This window comes from Tachypleus tridentatus, chromosome 13 (assembly GCF_004210375.1).
Source record: "Tachypleus tridentatus isolate NWPU-2018 chromosome 13, ASM421037v1, whole genome shotgun sequence".
Classification (NCBI taxonomy): Eukaryota; Metazoa; Arthropoda; class Merostomata; order Xiphosura; family Limulidae; genus Tachypleus; species Tachypleus tridentatus.
Window position 1 is genome coordinate 25,847,492 of NC_134837.1, and position 14,956 is coordinate 25,862,447.

General features: G+C 29.3%; 1 protein-coding gene across 2 annotated transcripts in view; it reads right to left on the reverse strand.

Annotated features, from left to right (window-relative positions):
• The window catches only part of LOC143237104 (uncharacterized), a 64,131-nt gene that overhangs the window by 22,817 nt on the left and 26,358 nt on the right, over nucleotides 1–14,956 (reverse strand). For both annotated transcript variants that reach the window (XM_076475974.1, XM_076475973.1), the window contains exons 6-8: nucleotides 7,304–7,457; nucleotides 6,720–6,849; nucleotides 1,568–1,714 (exon numbers count right to left, since the gene is read on the reverse strand). In XM_076475974.1, coding sequence (XP_076332089.1) covers nucleotides 1,568–1,714; nucleotides 6,720–6,849; nucleotides 7,304–7,457 — 431 coding nt within the window. The remainder of the gene's footprint in view (nucleotides 1–1,567; nucleotides 1,715–6,719; nucleotides 6,850–7,303; nucleotides 7,458–14,956) is intronic.

Sequence of the window (14,956 nt, forward strand, 5' to 3'; positions counted from 1 at the left end):
AAACATGGGAAAATGACACAAAAGCAGAGCACATATTTAATCAAAATTAATATAGAACTTGGATCCAAAAAAGATGGATTTACTAACCAAATCTTACAATAATGTAAATTACCCAAATGAATTTTATCAAATTAATTAATGAAAATTGTGTGTGTATGTATTTATTAAATACTGTCACATGACATCTGTTTAAACAATTTAGAAGCCAATATAAATTATATTTGCCTTTTTTTCAGCAACTAAGGAAGCTTAGTTAATGAAGTAAAAATCTAATTTTATTATTTTTTTTCAGTTATCCAAGTTTTTCAGGAGTTCAGTACAAATATTTATTCTTCTAATCATATCTAAATAAACAATACCTAATTTTCATTTCACACAGTGACTACATTATTCATACCCAAAGTTTTATCAGTGCGACACAAACAATTTAAGAGATTGGCCAGAAATTAACTACTGTGGTTAATGATAATAAATTACAAGTTTTAAAATAATATTATTATTTTTTATGATTGAAATCTATCTTCACAATTTTCATCACACCCAACATTAATACTATAGAATATAAACCTAACAGAACTAAAATGTTAGGAACCACATTCTATATGCCTTTTGTGGTAGATAAAAACAAAGTACATGAACCTTCAAACAATACTTATGTTATTCATAACAAGATTACGTGAAAAATTTTCTTTTTTGATATAATTATGATTACAAAAATTAAGCTTCAATTCATTCATTGATAGAATTATTTTGACATGCACTTATAATTATTTCTGCTGCTTCACCTACTCAAGAATTATCTGGTCTAAACTACTACTGTTTCTAATATCATTGGATACTATATGCCTTAATAACAGATCAACATTGTAAGAGGTTTGGTAATGCCCTTCAATTAGCTTTGATCCAGAATGAGAGATAAGACCCTCAAAAACGTCAATCTAAACAGCATGGCAAACTATTCATTGAATAATAGACGAGGCCTCAACTTTCCTTGTCACTTATACTTGCAATTTTAGTTGAGAGAGAAACAAATACTTTATTTCACATAATGTAACATACAGTACTACATATTTTTTTAAATTTCTGTTTCAAGACATGTAATTTGTGATAAGGGACGACCTAAACACCTTAACTTATAAATAAATACATCTACTACTTCTTGAAACACTATTAATTGTTTTCCTACAGAAAACACTACTATTAATCTGCATTTTTCAGACAAACCTATCTAGTCTATAACTTTTTTAGAAAACACTGTGTATCTGAGCTCATCAATGTCATAATTCTGCTATCCTGATCTACTCATACCAATATAGCAGAATTAACAGTAAACCTGTACTATTCTTAAACAAAACTGAACTATTCCTGCTAATAATAATAATCTGTTCTGACACTAATAATACAATTTTTCATCCAGCAGCTTCTACCAAACTTCATCCTCTTGTCAGCAAACAGTACAGTTAACTTGTGTCTTTACAGAACACCATTAAGTTAAACTCATCTTTTGATGGCTGAGAAAAAATTTTGTCTTTCCTTAACAGAGTACAACACAAAGAATTCTACTAACCTGCACTCCCCCTGCTAAAATCAGTGCAACAGCTAATTTTACAATGTATAAACCATAAACTTGAGGACACAAGTTCAACAAAATGCTGTTCCTGCCCTTCAGTGGTTGATGTTTGTACTCTTCCCAAAGGTTTTTTACTTCTTCTTCCTACAAAGAATAATATGCTCATTAAAAACTTGTGTTTATTAAAAGCTAACGGTATTAGACTTCTTTCCATTTTCAAACTTATTTGTTTCTCTAAACAAAAGTTATAAGTGTTACATTAATTACAGTTCTGTGTATGTTTCAGTGATAACACTATTATGTATACTGATCTTCAGTTATTAACTCAATGATATTTAGTATATCTTTGGCCAGTCACTTTCCAATACATATACCTAAATGATATTAATAGATAAGTGTGTCATGAATTACTTAATTTGCAAAGAAACATTTTTTCCTTACTCTAATAAGTACATATATTAATTAAAGATACAAAACTGCTCAAAAGAAAATAGCCAAGACACTGATCATTATGGAACAATGACAATAGTGGGTATATTTTATAATGTTCTCAAAAGCCCAACTTGGTATTAATTTAAAAAACCTAAATGGTGAATACATTAATCATTAGTTGTTACTTTCATATTTCTCTCAAAATTATTTCACTAACAAATAACTAAACAACATGAGAAGTTTTATCACTTGTTTTGAAAGCCCTGAGAGAAAAAAAGTCTACAACAAAAGGTTATGAAATCTCATGCTTTAATCTTTCACAAAATAGAATATGAATTATTAAAAATCAGTTAAATGGAGAAAGGTTTAAGGTCTTGACATAAACTAAGGCAGAACATGATGGATAAATAAACAAAGATTATAAAATTCCAGCTGATGCCTGAAAAAATGTACAAGCCTCCCAATGATAGAATTTATCTGAAAGAAATCACTGTTTTAGCTTAATACAGACACATATAAACTACAGAAAAATCTCTATTAAATTTAATATATATGTATAATTTAAGGATAATGTTGTTTCTTTTAGCATAAAGTCATACAGTAAGATATCTGCAATCTGTCAAAAGTAGAAAAATGAGCCCAGGATTTTAAGAAATTTGGCATAATTTTAGTTTTTAATAAACCTTAAGTATATTCATAACAAAAATATAGCTTTGTTATAGTAATTTTGTTTTGTGTTTTGTTACACAACATATTTCAAGTTAGTTATTTCAGCTATTTTGTGTGGAAACACAGAATTATGAAAGTCCAACTTTCAATTACACTAGAAAACATCTAATGAACTCAGTGCAGTTAGATTTATGTCAGTAAAATATTTACTTCCATTTCCTGCAATTTCATAACCTTTGGCTTAAGTTTATGATGGGTTTATTTTCTTATACAGATGCTATATAATACTCGAAACAGTTATTACAAACTGTGAGCAAATTTACTCCAGAATTTCATTTTTTAAAGAAAAAAAATTTACTTAACTTTTAAGCAACATAAATTAGCATTTTCTTCTTGCATCATATGATATTTGGTATAAATGTGCTATGATATTCATAAAAAAAATTAATTGCACATATACCACAACAAAAATTTATAAAAATTAGACATGTTAATAGTGGTTTTCAAACCTCTGTTTATAACTTTTATCAATCACTAAAATAAATCAAATATACAATAGTATAAACAGCTTTAATTAAAATCATTTACTGATTAAAATTAAAGATTCATTGCTTAACAAATGCCTAAGTAACACTAGTATCTTAAGTCAACAGATTAAGACATACTTGTTTACATTTCAGCAACAGTATTGTAAAAGCACATAATTTTGATAACTTTAATTACTAACCTCTCTAAAACTATGAATAAATTTATTTCAGTCTGTGATATAAAATTTCAGATATCCATTTAATAAAGAAGAAATTTCCTATAAAATAAATGTTTTGTTCACAGTTCATTCAAAACTTTAGTTTGTGATAATGACAATTAACTTTAATAGATCAATGAGACACAGTAACCTATAGATGATAATTTAATACTATCACTTATAGATGATAGTTTATTACTATCACTTAACCCTTTCAGAAAAGGAAGAATAATCATGCAACAACTTGTAACCACACTAACTCTGAAAGCCCTTACTGTACCTTCTCAAAATTTGGCAAGCTTTCAGTCAATTTTAAGTCTTTCAAAAAGAAATAACCACTTTTTAAATAAGTATTTTTCTTAAAACTTTCCATTTAATTATATGGTATCAAAGTATTGACTGCTCTGAGTGCAAAGTGATTTTCCTATTAAGATTAACAGCACTTCATCTAGAAATTCTCAAATTTCATTTGCATAATCCCTAAAATCCCCTGAATAAGTATCAAGTTTTTGGAGAAAAACTTTTGTTTTGTTTGTTATTTTCTCAACCTTAATTCTATACGAGGTTGATCAATTCTCGTAATCACCCAAAACAAAATTCAAAACAAATCTAAATTACCCATTTTTTTACTTTATGGAATGAATTCAAATTGTAACATGAAACTCCCAACAGTATGCATCTGTTTATACATTTATACATTAAGTATCATTGACAAGTGACAGTAAAAAAACACATGGAAACAAGAAATAAGGTACTTAGCTTGGTCATCTCTTTTTTTTTTTTGCTGTCACCTGTCAATGATACTTAACCCTACTTTTTTATACCAATGATACTACTGCAATAAATAATATTTTATTTAATTAAATAATGCTCCAAAGAACATATAATAATATGCAAAATGCAGAATATATTTCATAACTATCACAATTATTCTGGCTTTCTAACTATGTAACAAAAGCCATTTGCAATTCAGCTAAACTGATAAATATGTCTGTAGAGAACAATATAATACATAAATTTTGATAGATGTAAAAGTTAGCTTTCTATTGGTTATAAATAATATAATTTTAAATGTCAGAGACAACTATGGGTAATTTGTAAAAGACAGAATGTGGAAGGTGGGCATTGCAAGACAAGTCTCATTTTCTTGTTTATGACTTTGAAAGCATACAAGATTGAAGGCCATAAAAATTATGTTTTGCCTGTAAATATCAGTATTATAATAAAGAATTTACATTGAATTCCAAAATTCTTGGGCGAATGGTAAATAATTTAAAAAAAGAAGACAGATAACAAGCATCATGGTTCTCATACTAGGGGAGATTGAAGTTTTTCAAAAATATTTACTTATAAATTTAAGAACTTAAAACTTAAATAAAATTAAAATTATAAGTTATGTTTTGATGTCAAGCTTATCTGTGTACACTGATAACAAAGTAGTTTAATTAATTTTTGAAATAACTGTGAAACATTCTGACCTAAAGACGCCACAGGGTTAACAGTGAAACTCTAATACAAAGATAAAAGAAGATAGCTATTAGTTGAGAGATCCCAACTTAGATTTCCTGTAAGTTTTATAGGTTTTATAAGTTTCCTGCAAAATAAAATGAAATTAAGTAGGTACATTAATGCACTATGTCATTCACGTATCAAACTAATAGTGATTTAGTTAACTGTAACAACTGCATTGTCTGCAGCTCTAAATAGTATGCTGAAAGACAATGAGAAATACAGGTAATCAAAGATTAAAAGACAAAAAAAAGAAATAGTGCAGATGTATTAAGATTGAAATTCTTAAGTCTCAGGTTAGTAGTGTTGTAATTATCTTCAAAGCTATGTCTATTAATTGAACAGTTTCCCAATCTAGTATTTTTTTGGTAATTACATTTATTTTAGTTACCTTAATTGCACCAAGTGAATAGTCTATTATATGTTTAAAAATGGCTGGTATGGGTAGAGAAAGCACTATGTAGAGGAGTGAACAACGTTTTGACCTTTTTCTGTCATTTTCAAGTTCACAAAGAAAGAAAGAGGTAACTGACTGATAGCTGACCACATGTTTCAAGGTGGTTGTGTAATTGAGTGCAGAAATGTAGAGGGCGTGCTTAGATGTTGAATAAATTTATTAATATAGGTATAAAGATGTTCCTTTGTATTGGTTTATTTTGGGCTTGAGTTGTTGTATAAGTAAGGTTTCTTTAATTTTGCATTGGTTTATATTTCTTTCTTTATTTAGTATTTGGGTGTTTTCTATGGTCATGTTGTGTTTATTTGATTTGCAGTGTTCAAAAACATGTGAAGGTGACTTTTTGTGTTCTTTGAATCTGGTTTCCATTTTTCTACTTGTTTCTCCAATATAGAAGTTGTAGCAGTTATCACATTGTATTTTATAAATAATTTTGGTGTGGTGTTTGTCAGTGTAGTTTTTATATAGTATAGACCTTAGTTTTGTGCCTGATTTTTGAATAAATTTGGTATTAACTAGAATGTCATATTTTGTTGCTAGTTTTTGCCAAATGTTGGTAATTTTCTGCTGATGTCTGGAATATATGGTATGCAGCTGTATAGGGTTTCATTATTTTTTAAATAGTGGGGTATATTTACTTTTGTTAGTTGATTTTGCTTTTTGTCTAGGTGTGTGCAGATAATGTTTTCTACAGTTTGTGGAGGAAACTTGTTGATGTTGATGAAGTATTGTTTTATTTTGTCTAATTCATCATTAATTTTATCTGGTGAGCATAGTTTTATGGCTGTGTTTATTTGGTTTCTTAGTATGTGGAGTTTTTGTTTTGTTTCATGTGCTGAAACATTGTTCACTTTCTCTACCCATACCAACCCATACAAGTGGGTTTTCTCATCATCACAGATGAATAGTCTATTGACTATGTTTACTCACTAATGTGTATATATATATATATACTCAAAGAGTAAAACTATAAAAATTCTTTTAGGTTTTCTTGATAAAATTATACAGTAGTCTTGTTATAGTATGAACTAGTGAATCCTAGGTCACTACAATGAAAGTCTAAAAGATCATTAGTATGTAATAAAAAAGACAGCATCCCTTTAGAATATATAATGTTACATCATAAAGCTTTGGTGAGAATCAGTCTACAACTTTGCAAGTCATAATAAAATTTTCATAACGATTCTCTTGACAAAAAATCCTAAACTGATCACATAACGTAAAAGTTACTATTCTCACAGTAAAACAGTGTTAGAAATATCAGATATACTATATATAAATACATAGAATTAATATCAGGTGTTACATAAAATGATATCTATAAACAGCAAACTCACAACTTCTTCAGATACAATGTTGGTTGAAGAATAATCGTTGTGTATTTCAACACTGTGAGCATGAAACACCAATTCAATGTCGCTCCTTTTGTCCATAACCAAAGGGCGCCAACGTTGAATTAAAACACCACTGTAAAATATGTCTGAGATAAACAACTTTATTATCTTATATTACATTAAAGTAACAATAGAATTAGAAACATAAATGAGAAATTCTACCTAAAATCTTGCAAACAGTAGTAATATTAAAAATGAAGAAATATATTCATTCAAAAGAACAGTGATATATTGTTTTCCTGACCAATTAACGGTGAAAAAAAGTTTCTGAAAATACAACATTTCCATTCATAAATATCATCTTCTATAAAATAAAAGATTTTGGCAATGTATCATACTTTAAAGCATAGCTGAATTTACATTTGTTTTGTCTTAAATTTACTTTACTGCAGGAATCCTTTCAATACAGCAAAGAATCTGGCAGAAATAAGGCAAAGTATCACGAGTGAATAAGAATTAAAACCTGATTTTAAAACTCATATAAGTAAATTATATTGCACTTTACATAAAGGTCAGCTTCTACCTACCTGATGAGAACATCATGACCAGGTTTACAGCAATCAACTAAATCATTCTCTAACACAATCCACATTGAACGAGGCATAGTTCCAACAACAAGGTGATGGACTTGTTCTTGAATTTTAATTTCCTGGTAGTCCCTGCAGCAATTTGGATCCATTTCTATAAAAAATTAAATTTTTTTTTTTACCTGTGAAAGAAAAATAAAGGTGTATATTCCTATTAACATATCAAAAAAAATATTCTTCCTTAAGTGCTAAAACATCACAGCACAGGAATCCAAAAATTGTTGGATATTGTGAAGATCAAATCTATACAATGAAATATCCATAATTGAATATAATCAAAAATTATACAAGTCCTCCAGATGATCACTGAGGAGCAATGACTTTTACTTCAATAAACTGTATAAAACTGTGTTTCCTATCTAAGCATGTACAAGTTGCCTGTCTTAAATTTTCACTTAATGCTCTTGTTTTTTTAATTCTGGATAACAAATGAATAAAGTCGTTTTATAATTTCTTTGTGTGAAACTTTTCTGTTTTTATTTAAAGTAAAATTTTTGCTACATCATTTTTTATTATTTTTAAATGTAGGTTATTCAACATATAAATTAAAATAATTTTTTACAAGCCTAGAATGTAGAATGACATATTTTGAAGCCATTGAATTTGTGATAATTATTCTGTTGCTATATGCAGGTACAAGAACAATTAATTATCAAGAAAAAAAAGTTTGAAACTTTAGAATAGAAACTCCTCCATAGGTTGTGCAGAAAATTTTGAAATTTGTAAATTAAATAGTAAAATGTGTTATGTAGGTCACTAAATTGATTGATTTCAGATACTTCTCATGCACTTGTTCACAAATCCCAATTAAAGTTCCTTTTAGTTTTTAAAAGACAAATTTAAATGGATTATATATTCATTCTGTGCTTCACTATCATGTTTTCATACACTTTTCACACACTGTATATCTCTGAGGCTTTCAAACATTACTTATAATAACTCAAGCATTCCTGAATCATGTTAATCCTTCAAGTTAATATCAATTAGAGCTTAATTACAGTGAACAAGAATATTTTTAAAACTTGAGAATGATTGCTCTAGTGTCCAAAATATTGTACTCATTTTAATTTTTTTTTCCCTCACTGTAAAAGCTGTAACTCCTAATAGTACTTATAATAATTAAGTAAACTCATAATGAAATGCTATCTTTGTTTTCTTAGTAAGTTACATAATGGGTTACCAAAACTTCATCCACTATAGGGAGTAAAATATAAGATTTTAATGTTGTAACTCAGTAACTTTACTACTGACCCTCTAGGAGACAAACTTTACTTCATTGGTTTGAGAGAGTGTAATAATAGACAGATTATGTTGTCAAACCACAGAAAGTTTGATTTAAATTCACTTAGGAATGACAAACTGTTTGGCCTAGTTTTTTTGTGCTTCATAAGTGAAGTTTTAGTTCATAAAACTAGTGCCTTCATAAAATGATGAAAAGTGCAAATCATAAACTTTATTATATTTATCTTAATTTTCACTGTGTTTATTTTTCCACAAACTCTTCCTATGCTTTTAAAGATAGCATAATTAAACTTGGTAGGTGGACACAAGGTTGCTTAGGGATGTCCTTAGCTGAACAGAATAAAGTCCCTACAAATAGTAGTTTAAACATATCTAGAAGATCACCCAAACGTGATGAAGGCCATAGACTGGGTGTTCAGGATTGCTGAGCCCAAATCTGGCATTAGAATTAGCATTCTTGATCCCCTTAGGATTCTGAGGGGTGCTATCCCTGAAACTATGTTCATACCTTCACTCACACACTGGCAAAACCCAGCATGGTACATGTGCTTGGAATACACAAGTAGGTGACCTAAATGTTTGTTTTTCTGGTTACAGACCCCTTCCTAGTGCAGTTTTAAAAATATTTGAGAATAATTAAGGAGTTTAATTAGTACATTTAACCTTTGTGAATCAGAGGGGAGGCTTTAAATCCTACAACAAAACAAGGTTATTTCACGATGGTATATACCAATGTCTGGGTATAATGACAAACAATAAAATGAAGGGTGTGGAATTTTTGGAAAAATACCTTCTAAACATCTACTTCCTCCCTCTCTTAAAAATTTAAAAACATGAACCTGATGACGACTGAAGAAGGTTGAAACATTGTCTGCTTTTCTGCTGGTGCTTTTGCTACCTATACTAGCTGTTTTTAAATATATAGTTTTCTCTGCAAGTGGCTTTTCTCATCTTTATGGATTCCTCCCTCTCTACCCTCCCCAAAAAAACAATGTATATGATATCAGTTTTATTTACACACATTTTACACTACATGTGCATGGTTTTATCCAAGCCTATTCATGGATCAAACTGTGCATTCCAGTAATAACAGGTTTCTACATTTTCCAAGTTGATGTTGAAATTTTCTACTAATTTATATACTTTAATTTCCACATTTCTTTTAAGCGAGAAGGAAAATTTATTTTCACCCTACAAACTAGATATTTCAAGATACAAGGAAAATAATTGCTTACATTAAATATACAGTAACTTTCCAAATACTACTAGGAAAAGCCTTATTCGCACGTTTGTTTTTCCTATAATAAAAGGTTCCAAAGTCTCCAAAATCCCAATATTTTATGTACTACCATTGCAGTAAGATGAACTAATTTCCCCATTCCATACCTAATTAAAAAAATATCTTTAGTCAGTTATATTCAAGTCAATTTTTCCAACTACTGATAGAGCTGTGCTGCATATAGTCTGACATCCTGATATTAAAACCAGATGTACAAAGATCATACACATAATGTCCTAATTTGAAAAGGATTATGTAACCTTAAAATTTTCTTTAAGGCTTACATTTCATAACCAATTTTTGTATCAAGTCCTCCTGTTGTGCAGTCTTACTTATTTTATTGGGCTGTGTAAAAACTTTTCCATACTGTATGAATATGGATATTATAAATGACCATAAACCTTGGTAACTTCAGATTTTGCAATATTGCACTAGAATTTTGGTCTATGTTGAAAGTATAGTATTATTACAATTCTTCTGATTCCTGTTTACATGTCTAGTTTTCTCCAGCTCAAACAACCAAAGAATTCAACAAGAAATGTAGTCTGACTAACAGAAGTTAAAATGCCAAAAATATTCACTGTAAGAATAAAATAAACACTTATTTGTGTACATTTGTATGTTTGTTTTTCCTTTAACACCTCTTTTCATTTTATCTTCTACATAATTTTCCTAGATCCTGCTGTAGTAGAGACACTAAATCATTTTGTTTGGTATCAGTTTGCCTTAATACTATCTTGTATCGTGTTTTAGCATTTTGTAGCTTCATTATTTTTAAAAAGTTTTAACATATATTGTATTATTTTATATTAATATCAAATGATCATTTTACAAATTGTATGTTACAATTTGATCCAAGTGATATGCTCATAGTGTGTCATGGCTGTATTGTTTTAGTACTATGAGCACAAACTGAGTCTAGTCTCTTGGATTATCAATTAAGAGAATATTGTCATAGCTAAAACATTCTGTAGTGGCCTATCAAGTGTATAGGTAAATTCTTCAGCAGATTTAGTGAGTGGATAAGAAATTATTTTATATCTCAAGAATTTTAGTTTTGGAAATGACTCAATAAGTAATTTTATTTATACATACACTATCCATTTACTACTTCACTAGGCCTAATGTAAGTGAAAGATTATAAAAGTGATACATATTTTGACAAACAAAACAAAAAGCTGAACTCTTTCACAGTAATGTATTTGACAAAGAGCTATCAATAAAACATAACTAAACTAAGACTACATGAGAGAATTTTTCTAACAAATAGCCTACAAGTTAATTTCTAGTTTAAAGAATGTAGCTGAAAGCTTAGTACATAAACCACAAAAACATGTACTTTATCAGTTAAATATACATATGACTTTTGGCTACTTGTAGCTTTAGTTCTTTCTGTGTATTTTGTGTGTCACTTCCTACCAGCACATTTTATTATAGTTACATGCTAATCACAGTTTGTGAAGGGTCATGTGAATTTGGTTAACCAGATAGAAATGATCTTATTTATTCTACAATTAGCACCTGGCATTAAAGTTCAGGCTTTACAGCTTTTACAGTTCGTGTACAAGATTGTATGACTATTTTTGTTGGCTTTGGTGTCGGATAGAAACACGCACTGTTATGGATTAGAATGATTTGTAATATTCTTTGTTCCATCTGAAGTGCATCTCTATTTCCTGAGAGCATCAAATGGTAGTTCTATCTTGAAGAAACTGTCCATAAATCATCAGTAATACACAGAAATAAACGTTTCCTTGTATATCTTTGTATAAAATGTACTGAGAATTACAGATGTAACCAAAATATATTATTCAAACAAAATAAATTAAAATATAGTAAAATGATTAGTTGAACAAAATTAAGAAAATGCTCAAATAATACTCAGAAAACTAGAATGTCAAATTTTATAAACAGTACATATGTTTTTTTTTCATTTATGCATTTACCTATATTTTAATGTGATGTCCTTTCTAACTGCCTTCAGTATTTGATTATTTCCCTTTTGTAGCCAAATTGAGCACCAAGATAGAAACAGGTGAAACTTCAAAGTGCCAAACTGGGTTAAGTTGCAATGAGTAATGGTGCACTGATTAAGATTTTCTTGACTGATGCCAATAGCCAATTATAACAAAACTATACAAGCTAACATTAGTGCAAACAAGTTATTTTAAATTACTGAATCAAAATAATATTTTTGGTTGCATTTATATCAAAATTTCACCAAGAGCACTTAGATGAATGAAGAAATAAAGAAAATAATTATAAAAATTGCTCAGAAAAATACATGAATATATATAATTTTTGAATTGTAACATTAACTTCATCAATTTATAGTAAAAGTTTTGTACATGTAAACATAATTATTGATTTCTTCACAAAAAATATTCAGTTTTAAAAAATTCAGCATAACAACTTTGCCACTTCAGAGAACAAAACAGACACCTTTTAGCTGCTAAACAATGTAAATATGCTTATATGCAATGTAAATCATACCAGAAAATGAAATAAAATAAACAGATTTGTTATATTTTGTACTAGCAATAGTAATAAAAACTAATAATAATCAGCTTCAATAATTTACTTATTTAATTAATAAAGAAAACAATGTCAGCATTATATTCATGGCTTCCTAGCTGTATATAGTGTATAGTACGTGTCTGTGAATAAAGGAAACATTTTTAGTTTATTCCATATCAGTCAGTTACCCTTCTCATCTACAAAATATTCACTGGTGATGCCTCCACACAAAATTTTGCAGCACATAGCTTGCAATCAACATCCTGTTGTTCTTTTCAAAGAGAATTTTTTTAGAGCTGATTAGAACTGTCTATTCACAAACTAACACATTACCATCAACTGTTTGTGTATTATGACATTCTATTCAGCAAAATGTAAAAATAACATTATAATATACAAGGAAGACAGTCTTCAGGTATTTCTAAATCTTAACATGACTGCTCCACTAATGAATCCAATAGTACAAGTCTAAATGATCTCTTCTCTGTCAAAAAGGCTCACTAGTACCAGAAGGGATGATCCTTGATTTTGTGTGCCTAATGCAAGAATGAGATTGATGCAGTCTAAAGCTATCTAATCAAATACTATACATTTTAAGCAGCAAAACTATTATTTTCATGAACAAGAAATACTTACATTAATAAAATGAGAGAGAAAAAAATACCTGGTTTATTTCATATATTTCCAATCTCTTTATCATATAGGTAACCCTGATATGAAGGATAATAAACTTTAAATCCAACAATAAAAACAAAATTGAACATCTTTAGTATCTTTCCCTTGCATCAGATAAATGATACAAAAACACAGACACAGAATCTGTACTAAAATATTTAAAATACTTGGTTTTATTAATAAAATGACTGAAAGGAAATATGTCAAACCTTGATATAGAAAAAAACTTAATTTAACAAAAAACTTTTTATTTACTGCAATATTATTCTCCAAAACCTTTATACAAGTGTAAAACGTTTTTAGTTTTATGACAAACAATTTTTTAAAATGATATTATACTTCACAACACTTGCAGATCTTGGTGTCAATGCATCTCCAGCAGCAGGTGCTCATGATCATCTGTTTGAAGTTCTTTTATGTAACTAAACAAGAAAAAAGTGGCAGTACAGTGTATAGATCCCATTATGGTCTACTAAAATAAAAAACAAAATCCATATGGTCCAAATGAAGTTTAAGAGCCACTATTCTAGAACTATTTTGAACTGGTTGTCTTGGATGTAGCTCCCCTGTATGTTGTTTCTTTCTGAAACATGTCCATAGCTTCAGTTCATTTGGTAGCTTAGACATGACAATAGTCTTTGAAGAAAATGGTCTACCGAAATGTAAGATGAACCATAAGTGGAGTTGTGGGTGATACTAAGTCCTCATTGGGAGTGATATCCCAACCTGCCATACTGCATATGGCTGAAGAGAAAACTATTTCCAATCATGATGGCAGTTGTCTTTTAATGAATTGCTTCTTAGGCAAGTTTGCATGTTTTAGATCCAGAAGAATCTCTTTGTTCTGACTGTAGTTAAGTATAAATGTCATTGAGGCTCCTGGTTTTGGAGTATCCTTTGTTGGAACACTTGATCATGTGTCAAAAACTCTTCTCCTGAAGCCACAGATACCTGGAGTAGATGGTATAAATTAGGTTGAAGGCAGGCTTGATTCTTGCTGAGAGTGCACTTTGCCTAGTTTCATGAACTTGATGGAACCAACCATTGATTCTGACCAAGCAACTGAAAGCTTGAACACTAATGCAGAGGTTCAGTATATTCAAGAGAAGCTTGATTGTGAGAAGTATCTGTCAGTAGGAAGTTACTCTTCAAAGACTTTCCACCAGTGGCCTCAGATCTTTCAGTACCTTTGGGAATTTGTTTACATGATCATATTGGACAAAGATAGCAATGGTTTGTCAAAATGAAAAAAGAAAAAAAATGTGTGGAAAGGCTAATAGCAAAGACTCCAGTAATTTAGGTTTGAGGAAAGGTAGGATACACTCAAACTGAACATACTTGATAAACTCTGTTTTTGTAAGGTCAGAAGTTCAGGCATTACTGTAAGGTTAACAAATGTAATTGATATATTTTAGGAAATGGGTGTTATAAAGTTTATTCTTTCATGTGTAATTTCTACAGAAAAATACATAAATCATCAACTACTATTTAATCCAAAATCAATTGAACTAGCTGTCAAACTAGCTGCTTGTAAATCAGAACCAAAAGTGAAATAAGGGTTTTGGTCCACTGTTCTTGTTACCTTTCAATATATGTTACTTCCTAATTCATCCAATGAAATATGCTCTTCACAGTTCTTATTTTAACAAATAACCCTTCTTCTAACATGACTTTTTGTTTTTTGTTTTTTTTTTTGCAAGCATATGATGAACCAAAGAAATAGTCATAATTATTTTATTTTATTCATAAGGTATAATTCTTTAAAAACTAGGCACCAAGCCACTGACCAATGAATGACTGGTATTTCAAAGTTATACTGCACACAGCAACTTGATCTATCATACTAAGAATACTGAAGGAAAACTGCAGTGATCTGTTGG